General features: G+C 39.4%; 1 protein-coding gene across 1 annotated transcript in view; it reads right to left on the bottom strand.

Moving 5' to 3' along the window:
• col4a4 (collagen, type IV, alpha 4) overlaps window positions 1-27,500 on the bottom strand; it is a 93,025-nt gene that overhangs the window by 42,428 nt on the left and 23,097 nt on the right. The window contains exons 5-18 of the mRNA XM_042413800.1: window positions 19,440-19,574; window positions 19,268-19,312; window positions 19,059-19,175; window positions 17,748-17,816; window positions 17,390-17,425; window positions 16,742-16,804; window positions 16,512-16,547; window positions 10,165-10,206; window positions 9,837-9,917; window positions 9,607-9,651; window positions 9,214-9,276; window positions 9,023-9,067; window positions 6,505-6,558; window positions 6,276-6,336 (exon numbers count right to left, since the gene is read on the bottom strand). Of these exons, the coding sequence (XP_042269734.1) occupies window positions 6,276-6,336; window positions 6,505-6,558; window positions 9,023-9,067; window positions 9,214-9,276; window positions 9,607-9,651; window positions 9,837-9,917; window positions 10,165-10,206; window positions 16,512-16,547; window positions 16,742-16,804; window positions 17,390-17,425; window positions 17,748-17,816; window positions 19,059-19,175; window positions 19,268-19,312; window positions 19,440-19,574 (892 nt within the window). The remainder of the gene's footprint in view (window positions 1-6,275; window positions 6,337-6,504; window positions 6,559-9,022; window positions 9,068-9,213; window positions 9,277-9,606; window positions 9,652-9,836; window positions 9,918-10,164; window positions 10,207-16,511; window positions 16,548-16,741; window positions 16,805-17,389; window positions 17,426-17,747; window positions 17,817-19,058; window positions 19,176-19,267; window positions 19,313-19,439; window positions 19,575-27,500) is intronic.

Genomic DNA, 27,500 nt, shown 5'->3' with positions numbered 1-27,500 from the left:
GTTTTTCCTGCCAGTTTGAGTTTAACTCATTCATGTTATTTTTTTCATTCATTCAAACCTTTATTTAAAGACACAGCATGTCATTTCTGCCGCTCGGGGTCTCTCAATCAAAACAATAACAAAAGATGGAGTTTGATGACATTGTGAAGTAGCATGGGATCATGGGAGTTGTTGTCTTCATTATTAAACAACCAGCTTCTCCCAGTTAGGATTCCCTCATTGTTCACTGTTCAGGAGGTTTTTACTGGGAACTGAATTATCCACAGAGGTCTCCTCCTCTCCAAAACAAACAGACCTGCTGATTAAAATCGGTGAAAATAGTGAATAAAGCAGTTTCATGTAAAAAATCAGAGTTTCTCTGACGCTGTTCAGTGAACACAGGATGCTAGCCGAGCTAACATTTGCTCAACTTGTTTATCTGATAACTTAAGATCCAGATGGCCAGTGACTAAAATCCTTCCTCTGGTTAAAAGATGTACTTAAAAATGATTTAAAACGTGAATCATAAAAATGTGACTTAAAACTGGACAAAAAGTCAATTTTTGACAGTTTCTGATAGACAACCACAATGCTGACGCAAGTGCAAAGGGGATATGATGCCATTGACAGGTGGCCAAATAAACTTGAACTTGACTTGAACAGAAAGGCAGTTAGTAGGCTGAGTTTGGTCCTGTGGTCTAATCCACCATTATTTTTATTGTTGCAGCCAAAAATGTTTGATTTTGCAGCAGCTTCTCTACAAAATTGTGATACAATTTACAATGTTTGTAAGTGCTCTTTTTGCAGTAAAATTGCAGGAATTTGGGAAAACTGCAAGCAAAAGATAATTTTTTATTTTATTTTAGTATTTAGTATTAGTATTTTTAAATTTGTTTTTTTTAAACTACTACCAGTGAAGAGTCATATGTAATGACTTCCTTGGATAAAAAGCATCCTGCATATCACAGAAACAACTATATTTCAGGTCTAATGTTTAATGTATTTCTGAACATGAGAACCATGAGGACTCAAAGTTCTATAAAAAGAAAATTCTGTACTTGAGTTCATTTATAACCTTTATTAAATAAACTTACAGCTCAACATTAGCAGCAAATAAAATCAGTCAATAATGCCATTAAAATAAATCAACATAAAAATATAATTTCATGTTTATGTTTGACGTAGAGTATGTCCATCTTTGCTGTCTGAACATCAGCTTGTATTCTTCTGACTCACTGAATGAATCAAACCTCATTTGGGAACATTTAGGAACATTTGGGAATCGTTTTGCTTGTCTATGGCATCATGTTTGTTGGCAGGTGAGATTTGTTCATCTTCCACCTGAATGCACCTGAATCCTTGCTGAATGCTGCGATGATGTCAGTTATCAGAATGAAAATGAAAAATGAAAATGAAAAAGCTTTGCAATTCAACATCGCAAAGATCTTTAGATATCACCTACCACATTTGAAGATGCTCGGGTTAAATCTCTGGGAGGAGTTTGTTAAAGTACAACACCTGTAAATGGCTTCACTTTATGAAAATATTGCAAAGTAAATTCAAAATAGCTGACTTCCTGATGGACTTAGGGCATGGCACTAAGAGGCTTTTTTTAAAGTCTGGAGATGTTACATCTGCCTACCAAATTTCATACATATATGTCAAATTAGAAGGCGGGGGCTTTGACTTTGAAATTTTCTAGGGGGCACCCTCGAACCATTTTGCCACACTCATGCCCAAGATCATATCAGATATCAAATCACGCCACTTTGAGCATCCCAAGCTCCTCAAAAATGCAATGGCGTACTGGAATAATAATAATCATCATCTCAAAAACAATAGGTTCCTCACACTTTCAGTACCAGGGACCGTTGGGCCCTAGCATTTTTGTGCTTAGCCCCTAATTAACAACATATTAGGATGCCTGTTCATCACTTCTCCCCCAGCTGTGCTGAGAAAAAATGCCCCCTGTTCTACATGGTCAAGGTCCATTAAGTTTAGAATATGTATCAACATACTAACATGTATGTTCATTTGAAAATAATTAATATTATTGAGACACATGAGAAGGGCTTTGCAAGCTTTCAGGGCAAATCACATAATACCGTACATTATACATACTGTTCAGGTTAAATTTGACCCATTTTGACATTGGAAAGCAGTAAAAACAACATAAATTACATTATTTAAGCCTTACTTTTTCTAAAGTGGCCCAGTAAATGTTTCAAAATTATTCATTTTTATGCAGCTGGTATACAGTTTTACAAATAGAAGGTGTTCTGGGTCAAATTTGACCAGTATTTATTCAAAGGGATTTTAAAGTCACCAGAGGGGGGTAATCAAGGTAAAGAGTGGTTATGTGGAATCTTGAAACAGTGAAACTATAGATTGGTGTGTTTTTGTCATTGTGACAGTGAGCACAGAGCTGTGAGCACACCCTGACAGGGTCCCCCATTGAGGCCCATGTGACTTTTCTCATGCAAAGGTGAGAACACCATCCACAGCAACCACACCAGCCACACCATCCACACCAACCACACCATCCAAACCATCCACACCATCCACACCACCTACAGCAACCACACCATCCACACCATCCACACCATCCCCACCATCCAAACCATCCACACCATCCACACCACCTACAGCAACCACACCATCCACACCATCCACACCATCCAAACCATCCACACCATCCACACCACCTACAGCAACCACACCATCCACACCATCCCCACCATCCAAACCATCCACACCACCTACAGCAACCACACCATCCACACCATCCATACCATCCATACCAACCACACCATCCAAACCATCCAAACCATCCACACCATCCACACCACGTACAGCAACCACACTATCCACACCATCCACAGCAACCACACCAACCACACCATCCATACCAACCACACCATCCACACCAGCCACACCATCCACACCATCCACACCATCCACAGCAACCACACTATCCACACCATCCCCACCATCCAAACCATCCACACCACCTACAGCAACCACACCACCTACAGCAACCACACCATCCATACCAACCACACCATCCATACCAACCACACCATCCAAACCATCCACACCATCCACACCAACTACAGCATCCACACCATCCACACCATCCCTACCATCCAAACCATCCACACCATCCACACCACCTACAGCAACCACACCATCCACACCAGCCACACTAACCACACCATCCATACCAACCACACCATCCACACCAGCCACACCATCCACACCATCCACAGCAACCACACCATCCACACCATCCACACCATCCAAACCATCCACACCATCCACACCACCTACAGCAACCACACCAACCACACCATCCCCACCATCCACACCATCCACACCACCTACAGCAACCACACCATCCACACCATCCATACCATCCATACCAACCACACCATCCAAACCATCCAAACCATCCACACCATCCACACCACGTACAGCAACCACACTATCCACACCATCCACAGCAACCACACCAACCACACCATCCATACCAACCACACCATCCACACCAGCCACACCATCCACACCATCCACACCATCCACAGCAACCACACTATCCACACCATCCCCACCATCCAAACCATCCACACCATCCACACCACCTACAGCAACCACACCACCTACAGCAACCACACCATCCATACCAACCACACCATCCATACCAACCACACCATCCAAACCATCCACACCATCCACACCAACTACAGCAACCACACCATCCACACCATCCCCACCATCCAAACCATCCACACCACCTACAGCAACCACACCATCCACACCAGCCACACCATCCACACCATCCAAACCATCCACACCATCCAACCCATCCACACCATCTACAGCAACCACACCATCCACAGCAACCACACCATCCACAGCAACCACACTATCCACACCATCCACAGCAACCACACTATCCACACCATCCCCACCATCCAAACCATCCACACCATCCACACCACCTACAGCAACCACACCACCTACAGCAACCACACCATCCATACGAACCACACCATCCATACCAACCACACCATCCAAACCATCCACACCATCCACACCACCTACAGCAACCACACCATCCACTTTTTCTAAAGTGGCCCAGTAAATGTTTCAAAATTATTAATTTTTATGCAGCTGGTATACAGTTTTACAAATAGAAGGTGTTCTGGGTCAAATTTGACCAGTATTTATTCAAAGGGATTTTAAAGTCACCAGAGGGGGGTAATCAAGGTAAAGAGTGGTTATGTGGAATCTTGAAACAGTGAAACTATAGATTGGTGTGTTTTTGTCATTGTGACAGTGAGCACAGAGCTGTGAGCACACCCTGACAGGGTCCCCCATTGAGGCCCATGTGACTTTTCTCATGCAAAGGTGAGAACACCCTCCCCACACAGCAGCCAAACCATCCACACCATCAACACCATCTACACCATCCACAGCAACCACACCAGCCACACCATCCACACCAACCACACCATCCAAACCATCCACACCATCCACACCACCTACAGCAACCACACCATCCACACCATCCCCACCATCCAAACCATCCACACCATCCACACCACCTACAGCAACCACACCATCCACACCATCCACACCATCCAAACCATCCACACCACCTACAGCAACCACACCATCCACACCATCCCCACCATCCAAACCATCCACACCACCTACAGCAACCACACCATCCACACCATCCATACCAACCACACCATCCAAACCATCCAAACCATCCACACCATCCACACCACGTACAGCAACCACACTATCCACACCATCCACAGCAACCACACCAACCACACCATCCATACCAACCACACCATCCACACCAGCCACACCATCCACACCATCCACAGCAACCACACTATCCACACCATCCCCTCCATCCAAACCATCCACACCATCCACACCACCTACAGCAACCACACCACCTACAGCAACCACACCATCCATACCAACCACACCATCCATACCAACCACACCATCCAAACCATCCACACCAACTACAGCAACCACACCATCCACACCATCCACACCATCCCCACCATCCAAACCATCCACACCATCCACACCACCTACAGCAACCACACCATCCACACCAGCCATACCATCCACACCATCCAAACCATCCACACCATCCAACCCATCCACACCATCTACAGCAACCACACCATCCACAGCAACCACACCATCCACAGCAACCACACTATCCACACCATACACAGCAACCACACTATCCACACCATCCCCACCATCCAAACCATCCACACCATCCACACCACCTACAGCAACCACACCACCTACAGCAACCACACCATCCATACCAACCACACCATCCATACCAACCACACCATCCAAACCATCCACACCACCTACAGCAACCACACCATCCACACCATCCCCACCATCCAAACCATCCACACCATCCACACCACCTACAGCAACCACACCATCCACACCATCCACACCATCCAACCCATCCACACCATCTACAGCAACCACACCATCCACAGCAACCACACCATCCACAGCAACCACACTATCCACACCATCCACAGCAACCACACCATCCACACCATCCACAGCAACCACACCAGCCACACCATCCACAGCAACCACACCATCCACACCTTCCACAGCAACCACACCAGCCACACCATCCACACCAACGACACCACCCACACCATCCACACCATCCACACCAGCCACACCATCCATAGCATCCACACCATCCACAGCAACCACACCAGCCACACCATCCATACCAACGACACCACCCACACCATCCACACCATCCACATCAGCCACACCATCCAAACCATCCACACCATCCACATCAGCCACACCATCCACAACATTAACAGCATCCACAGCAGCACAGTGGTCTGAATCTTGTCCTGATCGGTCTGCAGGCCCACAGTCAATTTTACAAGGGGCAAAAGAGTGGAAGATGCAACTTGTGAACAAGAAAAAAAGGATTGTAAAAGAATCTTAGAGTCTTTACCTCCAAATCTGTGAACCCATTTCAGATAAATGGTCACTTCATAGAGGTAAGTGTCTCCAACTAAACAACACAATGTGACATATTGCATTGTGGGATTGTTAGCAGCAGTGTACATGTCATGGATGGACTGCTCTGTGTGAAAGTTTGATGTTCTTTATGAAAGATCAATTCACACTCTAATAAATGTTGTGTCTGTAGTAACTGATGGTTTTTGAATCAGCTTATTGACCAATGTATTGATCCATACCTGGGTGGGTGATGACTGAATCCCGAGGGAGTCCTTTAGGACCTGGATCTCCCATCATGCCCTGGGAACAGACAGGCTCATTAAATAGGGTACACACAAGGTGTGTTACTGCAGGGAAACAAGGATAAAACACTTTTGCCGTATGTGATTGGTCAACACAGTGCTGATGATGTTAACCCGTGCTTGTGGTGCATACGTCACAAACAAACAGACAAACAAACAAACTGACCTTCAGACCTTCGCGTCCAATCAGACCTGGAAGACCTGGACTTCCCAGATTCCCCTGCAAACAGACACATCATTAAAACAAACTTAAATCTGTTTTGGAAGGGGAAATCCTGGTTGGCTGGCAGGTGTTTATCAGTGGAGGAATCAGTCTTTTAACCAATATCTTACAACTTGCCTCCACTGCCCGAATTTAGGATTCTGGCAGCCAAGAGTGAGTGGGATGAATCTGCATTACAGGGTGTGTTTATTCATGGCTTAGTAGATAATATTAAGGATGAGTGAGTGCCTAGGGAAGAAACAAATATTTTAGACTCCCTCATTTCCCCGTCTATTCACCTAGATAACCACCTTTGTGAACGCCACAGGGAGAAGGCAGGCTGCTTGCAATCTCCCACCTCTAGCTTTCAGCCAAGTTCAGTCCCCTGAGTCAGCTCCGATAGCCAGCCCTCTTACAGCCATTCCCTCAGGTCCTCAACCCAGCTTCCACCGAGAAGCCCAAGCATTTGGGGTGAGCCCATCTCACTCCAACTGAGTGTCAATGCCGGATGAAAAGAGCACTCTGCTTCTGTTGTTGTCAGGCTGGCCACGTCCTTACCACCTGTCCTCTTAAGCCAAAACATTAGGCCCTTCTGGTAATGTCGGGGCCCTGATGGGCTGTCTCCCACTCATACAGTTTAATGCTACACTGATCTGGCACAGTGACTCCATTCCCCTTCCAGCTCTGGTGGATTCTGGGGTTGATGATAACTTAATTGACTCCACTGTTGTTACTCAAGTAGGCATTTCCCTTGAAGCCCTTCCTGGTCCTAAAAATGTCAATGCCCGGATTGTCCCGGATTACTCATTGCACAGTTCCCCTTACCCTCGTCCTGTCAGATTACCACCGAGAATCCATTCAGCAGCTTGTAATACTCTCACGTCATGCTCCTGTGGTTCTAGGGCAACCTTGGCTAAAACTGCACAACCCTCACATTGACTGGTCCACTGGCACTGTAGTTAGTTGGAGTGTTTTTTGTCAATCACATTGTCTTCAGTCCACAATTGCACATAAGTGGATTCCTGTAAGCTGGCACCCCGTTTCATTGGTCCATTTGAAGTTGACAGGATCATTAAACCCACTGCTGTCAGGTTGAAGCTGCCACCTTCATTAAAAATCCCAACATTTCATGTTTCATTGCTCAAGCCTGTGTCTTCAAGTCCCTTGTGCCCTCCAGCCAACCCCCTCTGCCCCCCGGCTCATTGGCAATCATCTGGCCTACAGTGCACGGTGGATTATGGATGTCCACTGGGGCAGTGGGTTCCAGTATCTGGTGGACTGGGAGGGCTATGGTAAGGAGAAACATTCTTGGATTCCTTGTAGCTTCATTGTGGATGCCTCTCTTCTGCAGGACTTTTATCAGGGACATCCTGACAAACCTGGTAGGATGCCTGGGGGCATCTGATGAGGGGGAGATACTGTCAGGGCTTGGGCTGGGTCTTTAGTTTTTCTCCCTGTGTTTCTTTGTTTTCCCTGTTTTCCCCTGTGTCTCCTCCTCTCCTGTCTGTTTGTGTGTGTGTGTGTGTGGTGGGCACAGCTTCCCTGACCTGGCACGTGGTTCAATTCAACACCTGTCTGCAATCAGCTCATCAACCCCCAGTTCAAATACTCCAGCTTTCCTTCCACTTCCTCATCGCCAAATTGTTCAGTCAGCTCAGTGGTAGCTACCCTCCTAGTATTCTTCGTACTTGAGTTATTTTCTTGCGTTCTCTTCGTGCAAATTACTTATCTGACTTCTCTTGTATCCAGGTCTCCAGTGCCAGCTCATCCACAACATCGTCGCTCTCTACACTGCCGCAAGCCCACTCTTCAGCTACTCCACACCATCCAGCCACCAGCCAAGCTCCGCCATACTCCTCCTCTGCAGCCTGCCTGCCCCTTGCCATCGCCAGCCGCCCACCCTTCTTCCCTCCACAACTAGTTTTGCTCAATGAAACCATCCCATCTTATCCATTCCTCTCTGTTTCCATCCAAAACAACCTCGACCATAACAAACTCTGTGTAGTCTGTGTTAGCATTATCACTGTTACTAGCTGTCATTTATTACTGGAATATGTGTCATATGTTGGCTTTATGTTTAAATATTGCTTTGTGTGGGTTTGATGGGGTTTACATTTTAATATTGTTGATAATAAACCTGAATAAAATTCAGATTCACTGACTGATGGTACCTTATTTCTGCTTTAACAGACCCCCCCCCCCCACACACACACACACATACACACATGAGCTGCTGGTAACAGCACTTGAGTCTGTGTGTAATGTACTCACCTGTGTGTTAACATTCTAGTTTTTCAGAAATGAAAAATTTCATAATACATAAAAGTTTCATCATGGTTTACTGACCAGATCGTCCTCACCTTTCATACAAACATTACAAAGCTTCATCATCACATGCTCACCATTCTTCATTAAAACACAAATGACAAACAGAATCTTTCTAATCAATAAACAGAAAGTTTATTAGTGTTTATTAACTCACCTTGAATCCTTTCACACCGAACTGACCGGGATTTCCAGAGAATCCCTGAAACACACAAATGCACCACAGCTGTTTAAAGGATTTCAGATCAGCCTGTAACATGTTGTTCTCTGTGTTCTAAACATCACAACTTTCATTTGATCAGCACTGATCGATACTGATCAATAATGTTAAGATAGAGGATGACTTACCCTTGTTCCCGGAAATCCAACAATCCCCTTCTCTCCTTTGATTCCTGGAAGGGCATCCAAACCCTGAAACCACACATGTGTATCAGTACCCTGTGTTCAGTAGAACCCTATGTTCAGAAGAACCATGTGTTCAGTTGAACTCTATACTTAGGAGAACCCTGTATGTAGGAGAACTGTGTGTTCAGTAGAACCATGTGTTCAGTTGAACTCTATACTTAGGAGAACCCTGTATGTAGGAGAACTGTGTGCTCAGAAGAACCATGTGTTCAGTTGAAGTCTATACTTAGGAGAACCCTGTATGTAGGAGAGCCATGTGTTCAAGAGAACTATGTGTTCAGGAGAACCTTTTTCTTAGATCCAGATGTGCCAGTGGTTGGATCCTACTGGACTTACCGGCAGTCCCTGAATGCCACAGACACCTTTAAGGCCTCGTGGACCCTGAAGAACCAACAGAAACCAGCATTAGAACTAGTAAAACAGTAGAATAGCAGCATTGAATCACAAGAAACACAGCTGAGCCAAGGACTGACTACAGATTTACAGCAGGACTGCAACAGAAATACAGTAGACAGTGTCTGAAGGCTGTAATCTGATTGGCTGGAAGAGACTGAAGCTCCACCCACCTGCTCTCCTTTGATGTACAGATCTTCTGGAGGGTCAACATACTCAAATGGCCCCGGAGGCCCCTGGGGGCCCTGCTCCCCCTGTGGAGTACACACAATACTGCAATACTGATACTGTACAGTACTACTATTGATGCTATACAAACTGCAGTTCCTCTGGAGCTTTAAACTCTTCTGACTGTCCTTCTTCTGGACACACCCCATAAGTGATATCACTGCAGGTGTTTTCCAGCAGATGTCAGAAGGAAAACACCTGCAGTGATGTCACTCACAAAGGCATGGCCAGAATAAAACTGTTTTAGCAGCAGTTTAGTTTTAAAGTTCGTACCTCATCTCCTTTCTGTCCGGGCAGAGATCGACCTTTTTCTCCCTGAAACACAGGAACACTTCAACATCTGTTATATATTCCCTGTTATTACTGTTATATATTCCCTGTTATTACTGTTATATATTACCTGTTATTACTGTTATATATTACCTGTTATTAATGTTATATATTCCCTGTTATTACAGTTATATATTCCCTGTCATTACTGTTATATATTACCTGTTATTACTGTTATATATTACCTGTTATTACTGTTATATATTCCCTGTCATTACTGTTATATATTACCTGTTATTACTGTTATATATTACCTGTTATTAATGTTATATATTCCCTGTTATTACAGTTATATATTCCCTGTTATTACAGTTATATATTCCCTGTTATTACTGTTATATATTACCTGTTATTACTGTTATATATTACCTGTTATTACTGTTATATATTCCCTGTCATTACTGTTATATATTACCTGTTATTACTGTTATATATTACCTGTTATTAATGTTATATATTCCCTGTCATTACTGTTATATATTACCTGTTATTACTGTTATATATTCCCTGTTATTACTGTTATATATTCCCTGTTATTACTGTTATATATTCCCTGTTATTACTGTTATATATTCCCTGTTATTACTGTTATATATTCCCTGTTATTACTGTTATATATTACCTGTTATTACTGTTATATATTCCCTGTTATTACTGTTATATATTCCCTGTTATTACTGTTATATATTCCCTGTTATTAATGTTATATATTCCCTGTCATTACTGTTATATATTCCCTGTTATTACTGTTATATATTCCCTGTTATTACTGTTATATATTCCCTGTTATTACTGTTATATATTACCTGTCATTACTGTTATATATTCCCTGTTATTACTGTTATATATTCCCTGTTATTACTGTTATATATTACCTGTCATTACTGTTATATATTACCTGTTATTACTGTTATATATTACCTGTTATTAATGTTATATATTCCCTGTTATTACAGTTATATATTCCCTGTCATTACTGTTATATATTACCTGTTATTACTGTTATATATTACCTGTTATTAATGTTATATATTCCCTGTCATTACTGTTATATATTCCCTGTCATTACTGTTATATATTCCCTGTTATTACTGTTATATATTACCTGTTATTACTGTTATATATTCCCTGTTATTACTGTTATATATTCCCTGTCATTACTGTTATATATTACCTGTTATTACTGTTATATATTCCCTGTTATTACTGTTATATATTCCCTGTTATTACTGTTATATATTACCTGTTATTACTGTTATATATTACCTGTTATTACTGTTATATATTACCTGTTATTACTGTTATATATTCCCTGTTATTACTGTTATATATTCCCTGTCATTACTGTTATATATTCCCTGTCATTACTGTTATATATTCCCTGTCATTACTGTTATATATTCCCTGTTATTACTGTTATATATTACCTGTTATTACTGTTATATATTCCCTGTTATTACTGTTATATATTCCCTGTTATTACTGTTATATATTCCCTGTCATTACTGTTATATATTCCCTGTTATTACTGTTATATATTCCCTGTCATTACTGTTATATATTCCCTGTTATTACTGTTATATATTACCTGTTATTACTGATATATATTCCCTGTCATTACTGTTATATATTCACTGTTATTACTGTTATATATTCCCTGTTATTAATGTTACATATTCCCTGTTATTACTGTTATATATTACCTGTTATTACTGTTATATATTCCCTGTCATTACAGTTATATATTCCCTGTCATTACTGTTATATATTCCCTGTTATTACTGTTATATATTCCCTGTTATTACTGTTATATATTCCCTGTTATTACTGTTATATATTCCCTGTCATTACTGTTATATATTCCCTGTTATTACTGTTATATATTCCCTGTTATTACTGTTATATATTCCCTGTTATTACTGTTATATATTCCCTGTCATTACTGTTATATATTCCCTGTCATTACTGTTATATATTCCCTGTCATTACTGTTATATATTCCCTGTTATTACTGTTATATATTCCCTGTTATTACTGTTATATATTCCCTGTTATTACTGTTATATATTCCCTGTTATTACTGTTATATATTCCCTGTTATTACTGTTATATATTCCCTGTCATTACTGTTATATATTCCCTGTTATTACTGTTATATATTCCCTGTTATTACTGTTATATATTCCCTGTTATTACTGTTATATATTCCCTGTTATTACTGTTATATATTCCCCTTTTATTACTGTTATATATTACCTGTTATTACTGTTATATATTCCCTGTTATTACTGTTATATATTCCCCTTTTATTACTGTTATATATTACCTGTCATTACTGTTATATATTCCCTGTTATTACTGTTATATATTCCCTGTTATTACTGATATATATTCCCTGTCATTACTGTTATATATTCCCTGTTATTACTGTTATATATTCCCCTTTTATTAATGTTATATATTCCCTGTTATTACTGTTATATATTACCTGTTATTACTGTTATATATTCCCTGTTATTACTGTTATATATTCCCTGTTATTACTGTTATATATTCCCTGTTATTACTGTTATATATTCCCTGTTATTACTGTTATATATTCCCTGTTATTACTGTTATATATTCCCTGTTATTACTGTTATATATTCCCTGTCATTACAGTTATATATTCCCTGTTATTACTGTTATATATTCCCTGTTATTACTGTTATATATTCCCTGTCATTACAGTTATATATTCCCTGTTATTACTGTTATATATTCCCTGTTATTACTGTTATATATTCCCTGTTATTACTGTTATATATTCCCTGTCATTACAGTTATATATTCCCTGTTATTACTGTTATATATTCCCTGTTATTACTGTTATATATTCCCTGTTATTACTGATATATATTCCCTGTCATTACTGTTATATATTCCCTGTTATTACTGTTATATATTCCCTGTCATCACTGATATATATATTCCCTGTCATTACAGTTATATATTCCCTGTTATTACTGTTATATATTCCCTGTTATTACTGTTATATATTCCCTGTTCTTACTGTTATATATTCCCTGTCATTACTGTTATATATTCCCTGTTATTACTGTTATATATTCCCTGTCATTACAGTTATATATTCCCTGTTATTAATGTTATATATTCCCTGTTATTACTGATATATATTCCCTTTCATTACTGTTATATATTCCCTGTCATTACTGTTATATATTCCCTGTTATTAATGTTATATATTCCCTGTCATTACTGTTATATATTCCCTGTTATTACTGTTATATATTCCCTGTTATTACTGTTATATATTCCCTTTCATTACTGTTATATATTCCCTGTCATTACTGTTATATATTCCCTGTTATTAATGTTATATATTCCCTGTCATTACTGTTATATATTCCCTGTTATTACTGTTATATATTCCCTGTTATTACTGTTATATATTCCCTGTTATTACTGTTATATATTCCCTTTCATTACTGTTATATATTCCCTGTCATTACTGTTATATATTCCCTGTTATTAATGTTATATATTCCCTGTCATTACTGTTATATATTCACTGTTATTACTGCTATATATTCCCTGTTATTACTGTTATATATTCCCTGTTATTAATGTTATATATTCCCTGTTATTACTGTTATATATTCCCTGTTATTAATGTTATATATTCCCTGTTATTACTGTTATATATTCCCTGTTATTACTGTTATATATTCCCTGTTATTACTGTTATATATTCCCTGTCATTACTGTTATATATTCCCTGTTATTAATGTTATATATTCCCTGTCATTACTGTTATATATTCACTGTTATTACTGCTATATATTCCCTGTTATTACTGTTATATATTCCCTGTTATTAATGTTATATATTCCCTGTTATTACTGTTATATATTCCCTTTCATTACTGTTATATATTCCCTGTCATTACTGTTATATATTCCCTGTTATTAATGTTATATATTCCCTGTCATTACTGTTATATATTCCCTGTTATTACTGTTATATATTCCCTGTTATTACTGTTATATATTCCCTGTCATTACTGTTATATATTCCCTGTTATTACTGTTATATATTCCCTGTTATTATTGTTATATATTCCCTGTTATTACTGTTATATATTCCCTGTCATTACTGTTATATATTCCCTGTTATTACTGTTATATATTCCCTGTTATTATTGTTATATATTCCCTGTTATTACTGTTATATATTCACTGTTATTACTGTTATATATTCCCTGTTATTACTGTTATATATTCCCTGTTATTACTGTTATATATTCCCTGTCATTACTGTTATATATTCCCTGTTATTACTGTTATATATTCCCTGTCATTATTGTTATATATTCCCTGTTATTACTGTTATATATTCCCTGTCATTACTGTTATATATTACCTGTTATTACTGTTATATATTCCCTGTTATTACTGTTATATATTCCCTGTTATTACTGTTATATATTCCCTGTTATTACTGTTATATATTCCCTGTTATTACTGTTATATATTCCCTGTCATTACTGTTATATATTCCCTGTCATTACAGTTATATATTCCCTGTTATTACTGTTATATATTCCCTGTTATTACTGTTATATATTCCCTGTTATTAATGTTACATATTCCCTGTTATTACTGTTATATATTACCTGTTATTACTGTTATATATTCCCTGTCATTACTGTTATATATTCCCTGTTATTACTGTTATATATTCCCTGTCATTACAGTTATATATTCCCTGTTATTAATGTTATATATTACCTGTTATTACTGTTATATATTCCCTGTTATTACTGTTATATATTCCCTGTTATTACTGTTATATATTCCCTGTTATTACTGTTATATATTCCCTGTCATTACTGTTATATATTCCCTGTTATTACTGTTATATATTCCCTGTTATTACTGTTATATATTCCCTGTCATTACAGTTATATATTCCCTGTTATTACTGTTATATATTCCCTGTTATTACTGTTATATATTCCCTGTCATTACTGTTATATATTACCTGTTATTACTGTTATATATTCCCTGTTATTACTGTTATATATTGTATGTTATTACTGTTATATATTGTATGTTATTACTGTTATATATTGTATGTTATTACTGTTATATATTGTATGTTATTACTGTTATATATTCCCTGTTATTACTGTTATATATTCCCTGTCATTACAGTTATATATTCCCTGTTATTACTGTTATATATTCCCTGTTATTACTGTTATATATTGTATGTTATTACTGTTATATATTGTATGTTATTACTGTTATATATTCCCTGTTATTACTGTTATATATTGTATGTTATTACTGTTATATATTCCCTGTTATTACTGTTATATATTGTATGTTATTACTGTTATATATTCCCTGTCATTACAGTTATATATTCCCTGTTATTACTGTTATATATTCCCTGTTATTACTGTTATATATTCCCTGTTATTACTGTTATATATTCCCTGTCATTACAGTTATATATTCCTTGTTATTACTGTTATATATTCCCTGTTATTACTGTTATATATTCCCTGTTATTACTGTTATATATTCCCTGTTATTACTGTTATATATTCCCTGTCATTACTGTTATATATTCCCTGTCATTACTGTTATATATTCCCTGTTATTACTGTTATATATTCCCTGTCATTACTGTTATATATTCCCTGTTATTACTGTTATATATTCCCTGTTATTACTGTTATATATTCCTTGTCATTACAGTTATATATTCCCTGTTATTACTGTTATATATTCCCTGTTTTTACTGATATATATTCCCTGTTATTACTGTTATATATTCCCTGTTTTTACTGATATATATTCCCTGTCATTACAGTTATATATTCCCTGTTATTACTGTTATATATTCCCTGTTATTACTGTTATATATTCCCTGTTTTTACTGATATATATTCCCTGTTATTACTGTTATATATTCCCTGTTTTTACTGATATATATTCCCTGTCATTACAGTTATATATTCCCTGTTTTTACTGATATATATTCCCTGTTATTACTGTTATATATTCCCTGTTATTACTGTTATATATTCCCTGTCATTACAGTTATATATTCCCTGTTATTACTGTTATATATTCCCTGTTATTACTGTTATATATTCACTTGTTATTAGCAATATATTTTCCCCTGTCATTACTCAGCTTAAGGTTGAATATTATAATCAGTGATCAATAGTGAGTTATCTGATGGTTGTGTCACAGTACAGTATGTATGATACTTACAGGTGGACCCCTGGAACCAGGCAGACCAGGGAAACCCTGTAGACAGACAGACAGACATATGATAATATTGCAAGTACATGTTGTCAGTAAATATATAAACACACTCCAGTTTTTTGTACTTGTACAATATTAACATATATTTTTACAGTCTCTCTTATTATTATTATTATTACTTCTAATTAATTATTTAAAAATGTTGTCAGGTATGTTTCTGATTTGTTGTTACTCACGTTGGACCCCGCAAATCCTGCAGGACCTGGAACTCCATTCTGACCTGGCAGGCCCTGCTCACCCTGCACACAGACAGACAGACAGACAGACAAACAGACAGACAGGCAGACAGGCAGACAGGCAGACAGACAGACAGACAGGCAGACAGGCAGACAGGCAGACAGACAGACAAACAGACAGACAGGCAGACAGGCAGACAGGCAGACAGGCAGACAGACAGACAGACAGGCAGACAGGCAGACAGACAGACAGACAGGCAGACAGGCAGACAGACAGACAGACAGGCAGACAGACAGACAGACAGACAGACAGACAGGCAGACAGGCAGACAGACAGACAGACAGGCAGACAGACAGACAGACAGACAGGCAGGCAGACAGGCAGACAGACAGACAGACAGGCAGACAGACAGACAGACAGACAGGCAGGCAGACAGACAGACAGACAGACAGGCAGACAGACAGACAGACAGACAGACAGACAGACAGGCAGACAGACAGACAGACAGGCAGACAGGCAGACAGACAGACAGACAGACAGACAGACAGGCAGACAGACAGACAGACATGGAGTTGTTGTATTTTGTCTCTTTTGAGATGTTTTACATAAAGGAACTTTAATGTCTGAAAGATAAAAAGTCCTCACACCTGGGGACCAGGTAGTCCGCTTGGCCCAACGTCACCCTGTCAGACAGAAAGTCTACGTTCAGTTTTCCTTCATGTTACTGATAGAATCAATATATGTATGTCTAGGAGCAGTGCCATTAATACAACATGAACAAACTTTAAGACAATCAATACATCTCACAAACTGTTGTCTCGATGAAAACAACCAGCTCAGGACTAATAACACAATCAGATGTGGAACTGCAGTACTGCAGGTACCATAGGTATCACAGGTACTACAGAGCAGAGCTGACTTTTTAACTATTTAAGGAAAGTCTGTCTCAACCTACTGTCAAGTGTATTCATAGTACAGGTGTATTTGCAGTAGAGGTGTACTTACAGGTACTCCAGGGTACTGTATGAAGTAGATTGCTGGATCCCCTGGAAATCCCTTCAGTCCTGGAAAACCCTGAAGCACAAAACACAGTTATCATGGTACTTACAGAACACTACATTACATATACACAGTACAGTGTGTACTTTATATATATATATATAGTACATCTCCATCTTTATCTGTATCTGCCCCTGTACCTGTATATTATCTGTACTTTCCTATTAACTGTGCCTGTATATTATCTGTATCTGTATATTATCTGTATCTGTATATTATCTGTACCTGTATATTATCTGTACCTGTATATTATCTATACCTGTGTATTACCTGCACCCGTATATTACTTGTATATTACCTATACCTGTATATTATCTGTACCTTCATATTATCTGTACCTGTATTTTACATTTACCTGTATATTACCTGCACCTGTATATTTTCTGTACCTGTATATTACCTGTTGCTGTATATTATCTGTACCTGTGCATTATCTGTACCTGTGTATTATCTGTATCTGTATATTTATCTGTACCTACAGTACTGTGTAAAAGTTTTAGGCACCCTAGATGTTTAGATTCTATTAGATTATGCAATACCATCAGGGAAGTGTCTGATTGGTCCCAAATTTATTAATGACATGACAATGACCCTGAGCATACAGCTAGAGTCATAAAGGACTATTTTCAGTAACAAGAAGAATGATGAGTCCTGCAACAGATGGTTTGGCCCCCACAGAGCCCTGATCTCAACATCATGGAGTCAATCTGGGATTAACATGAAGAAGCACCTGAGATGTTCTAAATAATAAATCCACAGAAGAAGATTCTTTCTCCAGGATGGTTACAACAACCTGCCTGCAAGTTACCATGAAAAACTGTTAAAGTGAACCAAGGAGAACTGCTGTTGTTTTAAAGGCAAAGCTGCTCACAGCAAATATTGATTTCATTTAAGTTTCTGCTGTTTACTCAACTTTGTAACAAGTTAATTGATAAATTAAAACAACTTATAACAATACTTTTGTAAGCATTCTCACTTTACTTTTAGTGCCTAAAACTTTTGCACAGTACTGTATATATTATCTGTGCCTGTATCTGTATACCTATCCGTACCTATATATTATCTGTGCCTGTATCTGTATACCTATCTGTACCTATATATTATCTGTACCTGTATGTTTAATTTCTTTAACATTTTGAGTGTTTTCTGACCTCAGTCTTTAGAACTTGACATATAATTTACATTTCACAGAGCTCAGGGTCCAACATTTCTCATTATGTATGTTATTGATGTTATTGATCAATTAGAAGTTCTGACCGGTTCTCCATCAGGACCTTGTTCTCCAGGAAATCCAGAATCTCCTCGCCCTCCTCTGGTCCCGTTACATCCATCCAGACCTGGAAAACCAGGACCTCCGGCTGGACCCGGGTGACCCTGAACACACAAACACATGTTAACAGACTGACCTTTGACTTCACCTCACAAATCAGAGGAGCTGAGAAGCTAGGGGGTAGGGCACTTCTTACCGGGACTCCTTCTAAACCGGGAAAACCAGGAACACCGACATTTCCCTGAAACAACAACCAGAGTTAAACTTAAGTGTTACAACCATGTGACGACTACCAGAACTGTGATTGGTCAGACAACTTATTGATTAACAGACTATTGGCCATTTTAGAAATAAACGTGTTTATTCACCATGTCTCCTTTCAGTCCTGAAGCTCCAGTCGGACCCTCATCTCCTCGGTGGCCCTTCTCTCCTGGAGGCCCTTGAGGGCCAGGGAAGCCTGGGGGCCCCTGAGGGCCCTGCCGTCCCAGAGCACCTGGAGCTCCCTGCAAGAAACAAACAGCAAAGTTAGAACCTTGCAGAACCAGGGAATCTATAAAAGAAGGAGGGGTTATTACATCATAATACCAATGTTCTTGGCCTGATTGGTGCCAGACTTTAGTGTCAGTTCTATTGAAGCCTATGGGAGATGCACAGAGAAGCACAGTAAAACCCAGCATATCTATGTCATGACCTTTGATGGAGAAATGCCTCAACTGAATGAAAGAACGCACTTCAGAGAATATTGACTGATTTTTCAAAATGTGTGCATTTGTTTATTTGCTGTTGGTCTCCAAATAATATTCAAAGAAGATTATAGGCATAGTTTACAGGGCCCATGGTGAGTCAAATTAAAATGCTCACCATGGCAAATAAAAAAAGTTGCAAGTGAAGTGTCCCTTGAAAATATTGATGTTTAGGATGTGCTGGTAGGCTATAAACTAACCCTTGGCTATAAAACAACAAAGGCATACATTTTATGGCTATTAGAAACTTTTAGAAAGATTTTTGGGTAGGGTAAAGTCCCTGCATGTTTCGAAGGCAGACAGTACCATCCTCAAACAACAGACAACAACTCCTCACTGATCATCTAAACAACATCTTACAACAGAAAGGATCAGATAATGACCCCCCATCTTCTGCATGGTCACTAAACCAGACCACTGACCCAAACCATCTTTCGATCGTTCAAGCTACAAGTGCCAGCGAGATGAAAAGACCAATTCACATCCCAGTGTGAACTGATGGTACCACTAGGATAAACAATCCCCACCATGATTATCGTAACTCACCTTTAAGAGCCAATCACACACAAACGAGCTGCCACCAACTTTAATCCCACTGTGGACTGATTGCAAGTCATCACCATCAACAATAAGGAGAACTTGCTGCATATGTCATGCCCCAGTGACATACAGACAATCACAGACATTTACCAGAATAATCCACATCAATCATGTGGACACACACACAAACTCTAACATGTAGATTTAATTAATATTTATGTTGATATGTGCATGTATATCAAATGTGTGCCATTATGTGCTTTAGACATTAATTCCATTGCCTTTAAGCCAAGAAATGTACCACTAACATAATTCCATCATCCTTGATAACTTTAACATCATGTTTAATACCGTTCTGCTTGTTTCACCTTCAGAACACTAAAGCTAATATAAAAATGCAAAATTAGGGATCATGCAATTGTTAAATTGTAAATACTTTGATTAAAAGAATAACTGCATTCAGGAGTTGTACCCATCTGTCCATGGACAGAAGGAGACCGACTCTGCTCCCCCAGAACTTTGCAACTCCTGGGATTGGCCAGGAGGCACCTTCTGGGCAGGCAGACTGAAACTTTAAAGTAGTCCCTTAACTGAAACTCCAGGCTGGTTTTTGCTGAATTCTGGCTGCTGGTTTCTTCTTGCTTTTGTCTTTGTCTTCTTCCTTTAGGTAATATTATTAGGAAACACTCCATAAATTTTCATTACTATGCAGATGATATGCAATTATATTTATCAATGAAGCCTGATGAACCCAATCAGTTAAACAAACTCCAAACATGCCTTAACGACATAAAGACCTGGATGACCTGCAATTTTCTGCTACTAAACTCAGATAAAACTGAAGTTATTGTGTTTGGCCCTAAACACCTTAGAAACACATTATCTAATGATAAAGCTACTCTGGATGGCATTACCCTGGCCTCCAGCACCACCGTAAGGAATCTGGGAGTTATCTTTGATCAGGATATGTCCTTTAACTCCCACATAAATCAAATCTCAAGGACTGCCTTTTTTCACTTACGTAATATCACAAAAATCAGGCACATCCTGTCCCTAAAAGATGCAGAAAAACTAGTTCACGCATTTGTTACTTCTAGGCTGGATTATTGCAATTCCTTATTATCAGGCTGCTCTAACAAGTCTCTAAAGACTCTCCATCTGGTCCAGAATGCAGCTGCACGTGTTCTGACTAAAACTAGAAAAAGAGATCACATTTCTCCCATTTTAGCTTCGCTGCATTGACTTCCTGTAAAATCTAGAATAGAATTTAAAATCCTTCTCCTAACTTACAAAGCCCTTAATGGTCAGACACCATCATATCTTGAAGAGCTCATAATACCGTATTATCCCACTAGAACACTGCGCTCCCAGTATGCAGCTTACTGGTGGTCCCTACAGTCTTTAAAAGTAGAATGGGAGGCAGAGCCTTCAGCTATCAGGCTCCTCTCCTTTAGTTCAGTCCAGGGTGCAGACACCCTCTCTATGTTTAAGAGTAGGCTTAAAACTTTCCTTTTTGATAAAGCTTATAGTTAGGGCCGACCAGGCTCGCCTTGGATCAGCCCTTAGTTATGCTGCTATAGGCCTAGACTGCTGGGGGACTTCCCATGATGCACTGAGCTCCTCTCTCCTCCTCCTCCTCTCCATCTGTATGCATTCATTTACCATTAATGCATGTTACTAACTTGACTTCTTCCTCAGAGTTTTTGTGCTTTCTCATCTCACAGGAAACCCTGAAACCCCGCGATCCGGGCCAAGCCTTTGCGTTTGTGTTGGTGTCCTTCCCCGGCTACTGCTGCTGTTTGTTGCTGCTAGTCACCCCTCTATTATTATTCTTGTCATTGTTATTATTGTTGTTATTGTTATTCTGCTTCTCTGCTGGTACTGTTGGGTCTCCGTAAATTAAAGAGTACCATCTAGACCTGCTCAATGTGAAAAGTGCCCTGAGATAACTTTTGTTGTGATTTGGCGCTTTCTCATCCGCAGGAAACCCCATAAACCATGCAGACGTGTTGGCGTCCTTCTTCTGTCCTTCTCCAGCTGTTGCCGTTTGTTGCTGCTGGTCATGAATCTATTGTTGTTGTTGTTGTTACTGTTGCTGTTCTGCTTCTCTGTGCCCCCCCCCCCCCTCCCCCAACCACCCAACCCAACTGGTCAAAGCAGATGGCCGCCTACCAAGAGCCGGGTTCTGCTGGAGGTTTCTTCCTGTTAAAGGGGAGTTTTTCCTCACCGCTGTCGCCAAGTGCTGCTCATGGGGGAATTGTTGGGTCTCTCTCTGTAAATTGAAGAGTTCGGTCTAGGTGGTGCACTGAGCAAAAGTCAGGAGACTCAGCAGCCACACATTTCTACATTCCCTATTTCTCTGTTTAGCGTCTTCAGGTTGCTAACTTTGGAGCTAACCCCTTCACTTTTCCAGCACTTGAGGAAACAAGAGATGAGACTTTTCTTGGTCTTGAGAAGCTGCAGCATTTATTAACTGACTCACTGTAGTCTGTACTGTACATTTACTGCCAGACTGACAACTTACTGCTAACATTTACCTCTGCTCCGCTCACAGTCACCGTCACTTTCCTGCCGCTCGCTCTCTCACTCAACCACTCACTCACAACCACATATATTACGTACTGCCTTATTTCTTAAAAGGAGCTACACTACCCAGATTTTTCCAGACAACGACACAGAGGTTAACTTATGTTTTGGAACAGCGCTACACAGAGGCTCCAAAATGCTATTGATTTCTGAATGAACGGATATTTGGCGTTATTTTTGGCATTAAAAATATTTTTTTGGTCTAGTGGTGGTTCTTGTTGGCCTGGCAGCCCACCAGGTCTGTACTATTATAGGGGAAACACTGATACCTACTCTAATATGAGTTAAGTCGCTGGATGAATAATTGCATGTTGCAGTTGTGCGCTGCTGTCTGCCAGGTCACCATATCAAAAACTGTAGATTATGTTATATAATGTTAGCTAACAGGCTCATAGTTCATTTAGTTAGGTTGTTATCACAGTTTAACAAACTTACTAATGTTAGTCTAGTACCTGTGGTATACTCAGAAATATAAAACACAGGAGACAGCTTAACATTCAGCAGGTGCTTCCACAGTGCATACGATATCCCCGCACTCTTTGCACAGACAGGTAACTATGGCACAACCAAGTTTCCAAAATACCAAGCTCAAATGTTTAATACATCACATCACCCCCCTTTTAAAATGAAGGTTGTATTCTTTTACTATAAGCCATAACTCAAAATAACTGTCTTTAACATGTCTGCAAAGCACTTTCAACAATAGTGTACCCTCTCAGGTCTCAGTTTACTCACTGTGTCCATAACAAACTCTAATGGGACAGAACAGTCCTTTGTTTTATGGAACAGTGTCAACAAAAAATATAAATAATTTATTTCAATTAAACACTAATATCTGTGGTTAAGATGGTAAAAGCGGGAAAGTCAGTAAATCAGTCTGTATTGATCTATAAATGAATGTGGGCAATCTTTACAGTATCTGTTGTCCACAGCTGTTTATACTGTATGAAAAGCTTCTCCTTAAGCTCATTAAATCTCGGCAGCAGCTGAAGGTAACATTAACGACCCTCTTCTGTAGCACTGCCTACTTGCAACAGGAAATTTAGCCTGTGACAAACATCATCCAATTCACATGAAATTTATAGGGTGCGGTCTACATTTGTTATACAGCAACGTGATGTATAAATAGTGGATGATGTCTTTCACCACATAGTGCACACACAAAGTGATGTTAAACTTGTTCCTGCAACTGATAAGAGCCTGTTCCTGAACAGATCTGTATGCCCGTAATAAAAGCCGTTCAACCATGGCGTGCCAAGACATGCACAAAGGTGCCCAATCATCGCTGCTTGCAGCTTTAATTATTATTATTAATGTTATTGTTGTTGTTGAATGTTACTGTTACACATTGTTACTAATTAAATGCAGGTCTTAGTCAAATTAAATAAAGTTTATTTGTACAGTGCTACTTTATATGCAGTAGAATGACAAAAAGGACTCAGTGCAGCGGTGCAACAGTCTGGATGTTCTATATGTTTGAATACAGCTGCAGGTCAAACAACATCTAACATCATACCAAGCACTCCAGCTACCTGCAGTGAAACACGGCCTGCAGCAGGTGACTTCTGTTTATTGTATGTTACAGCTGCAGTTACATAACTAGTGTCAATATGGCCAAATTCAGACACATTTTACTACAATTCTATCAAATATTCATAATCAGTTACGAACATACGTAACTCATCCTGTACATCTGCAATGTTTTATCCATTTGTCCACAAATGGATGCTGGGGAATCTATTTTTATTATGTCAATACTTTGGCCAAACCTTTAACCATTTTCTAAGCCTTCACAATGGCAGAAAGCCACAGGAACTGCAGCTTGCACACACACATTTCATTTGTTTTATTTTCATTCATTCAGTCTTTTTTTTCATCCATTTGTGAGGCAATAACACCACCTACTGGACCTTTTAAAAATAAATAAATAAAAATCAAATGAGCCAGAACTACACTGAACTATGGATCCATTTAAGAAAGTTTCAAGTCAAATAACAATATTATCTATCATTAAATGGTTTCTTACATATTTGCATTACAAAAATGTAACACTAGTGCAATATAATGTCTATATTAATAAAGGGAACATAGCTAACTTAAATAATAATTAATATTAGACTGCAACCATCTATATTTATTCAAGTTGTCTACAGGTCACATTAAAGGTAGAATAACTTATTCCCATCAAATATAATTTAAACCTGGATTCTTGACCTTTTTCACTCATGTAATTGAACAGTTCTGGTCAACTGTTATCTATCATTTATGCTTCAGATGTGTTTATTGCCTGATGTGTAATTTATGAATCATTGTGTGTCCTTACTGAAGGAGTAATATTTGCATGTATGTTTAGATTTGCCTGCAGCTGAAGAAACAACAAACACAACATCCACTGCTGCTCTACAGCCTGCAGACACCATCAGCTGGAACAGATCCTGAAGTATGTGAGTCCATCGAGGCAGCAGCTGTAGATCCTGTCTGATATGGTGAGGACAGAGTTATTCAGCAAAAGCCATATCAGGTAAAATAAGACTCTACATTTCCAAAATGAGAGGATGGGAAAAGTTCCCATCACCACCACTTTACAGAAAAATAAAGAGTGAATGGAGAGCTGGGTGGTATATTCCAAGAAAAAAATAGTCTTTACTGCTCTCTCAAAAAAAAACCCCAAAAAAACCTACAAACTAATCAGTGATGGACTTAATGAATGGAAAAACTGCAGTGAAATACTCAAAACCCATGAAAACAAGTCAGAACATTCTGGGCACATGACGTTATGGAAGGACTCGTCTATCAAGTGTAATCTAAGAATAACCAGGTGCCAGCCAGTGCCTTGGATGTTACTAACAGGTAGTTGGTAACATTTAACAATTTATTCATTCTTTGATACGTGATTCGTTTGTTTGAGAAGTAATCATCTTTGATTGCTTTGACTTTTTCTGAGGATGGATGGATGCCCTGGCTGTTCAACACATGACCCAAGTATCCAAACTCACACTTGGACTTCTTGACTCTCAATCCACTCTCCTGCAGCCTTTGCAGCAGTTTGGGTCATTTCTGCAAGTGTTCCTGTTCAGGAACACTTGCAGAAATACAAATAACCCTCTGTGTGTGTTGATGGTCAACAGTTTCTTTGACTCATCATCAAGAAGTACCTGCTGGTACGCTGAGGTGAGGTCAGTCTTTAAGAACACCTTTCCCCCACTTAGTGTAGCCATCAGCTCCTCAGTCTGAGGCAAAGGGTATGTCTCTGCAGTGGCATCCTGATTCACTGTTAGTTTGGAATCTCCACAGAAATGGTGCTGTCATTTTTTTCCACAGACACAACAGGTGCTGCCCACTCATTATGTTTGAGCGGTGTGATTATGGCAGCCTCCTCCAGTCAGTCCACTTGTGTCTTCATGGCAAATAGCAGTGGGTGGCTTTTGCAAAACTTTGGGTCAATCTCCAGGTTCACCAAGATTGTTGCTTTGACATCACACAACTTCATCTTGAAACACCTCAGAGTGCAGCTGCAGCACATCCTCTATTGATTCAGTGGAGACGTTTCACTGACATATTTTATTTCTTCTTCATTTCAGAGTGAGCTTTTGCAGCCAGTTTCTGCCACACAATGCTGTACCTGTTCCTTTAACCATAATCACAGGTATCTGCTCTATCTGCTTTTCCTGGCCTGGAACAGTTCTTCTGAAATTATGCTCATGGCAGCCCCAGTGTCAATTTCTTTGTCATTAACCACAAAGTTTGCTCTGTACGATTGCTTACAGTCTTTGTCGCTTACTAGTGGAAACGCTGGCAACACAATCTCTTCTGCCTCCACATTCTTTTTGTTTTTCTCAGCCTGTCGCTCACTTTTGCTTTGTGTTTTTTTTTCCTGTCCGGTTGGCCACATGCACATCGACTTTATGCACCAGTCCTGGGAGTGTATCATGTCCCTGAAGCTGCTGTGTGTCTCTTCCTGCAGTCTCCATGCTCAAAATGATCTCAAACACCTGTGCAAAAGTCAGGTTGAACTCTGGCAACAATTGACGCTGGCATGCCTCATCCAACATCCAAACTCACAGTTCACTGCGCACTGCTTGAGCTCAGCTGCATAATCTGTCAGAGATTCATCAGCCTTCTGGTTGCAATGATTAAAACAGAACCTTTACGCAATAACCAGGGGCTTGGACTCAAAATGCATCTTCAGAATGTCCACGATATCGTCATAAGACTTAACTTTAGGCTGGTGCGGCTGCACTAGATTCCTGAGCAGTCCATAAGTAGATGCTCCCATCATGCTCAGCAAAGTAGCCACCTGCCTCCCCTCCTTGATGTCGTTGGCCTCAAAAAACTTCTCTTAACGCTCAACGTACCACAATTCTGTCTTTGAAGCAAACTCCCATGTGGACCCTATGATAGACGTTTCCTGTAGCCTAAGTTAGCTTTATCCTTGTCGGCATTTCTTCTGTGGTATACTCAGAAATATAAGACACGAGAGACGGCTTAACATTCAGCAGGTGGCGGGCTTTTTACCTAACGTGCTTCAACATGTCTTCCAACAAGCTTAAGGTCCTTGGA

This window comes from Thunnus maccoyii, chromosome 6 (genome assembly GCF_910596095.1).
Source record: "Thunnus maccoyii chromosome 6, fThuMac1.1, whole genome shotgun sequence".
Taxonomy (NCBI): Eukaryota; Metazoa; Chordata; class Actinopteri; order Scombriformes; family Scombridae; genus Thunnus; species Thunnus maccoyii.
The sequence above is the reverse complement of the archived record's forward strand: the minus strand, read 5'-3'. Positions and strand labels throughout refer to the sequence as shown.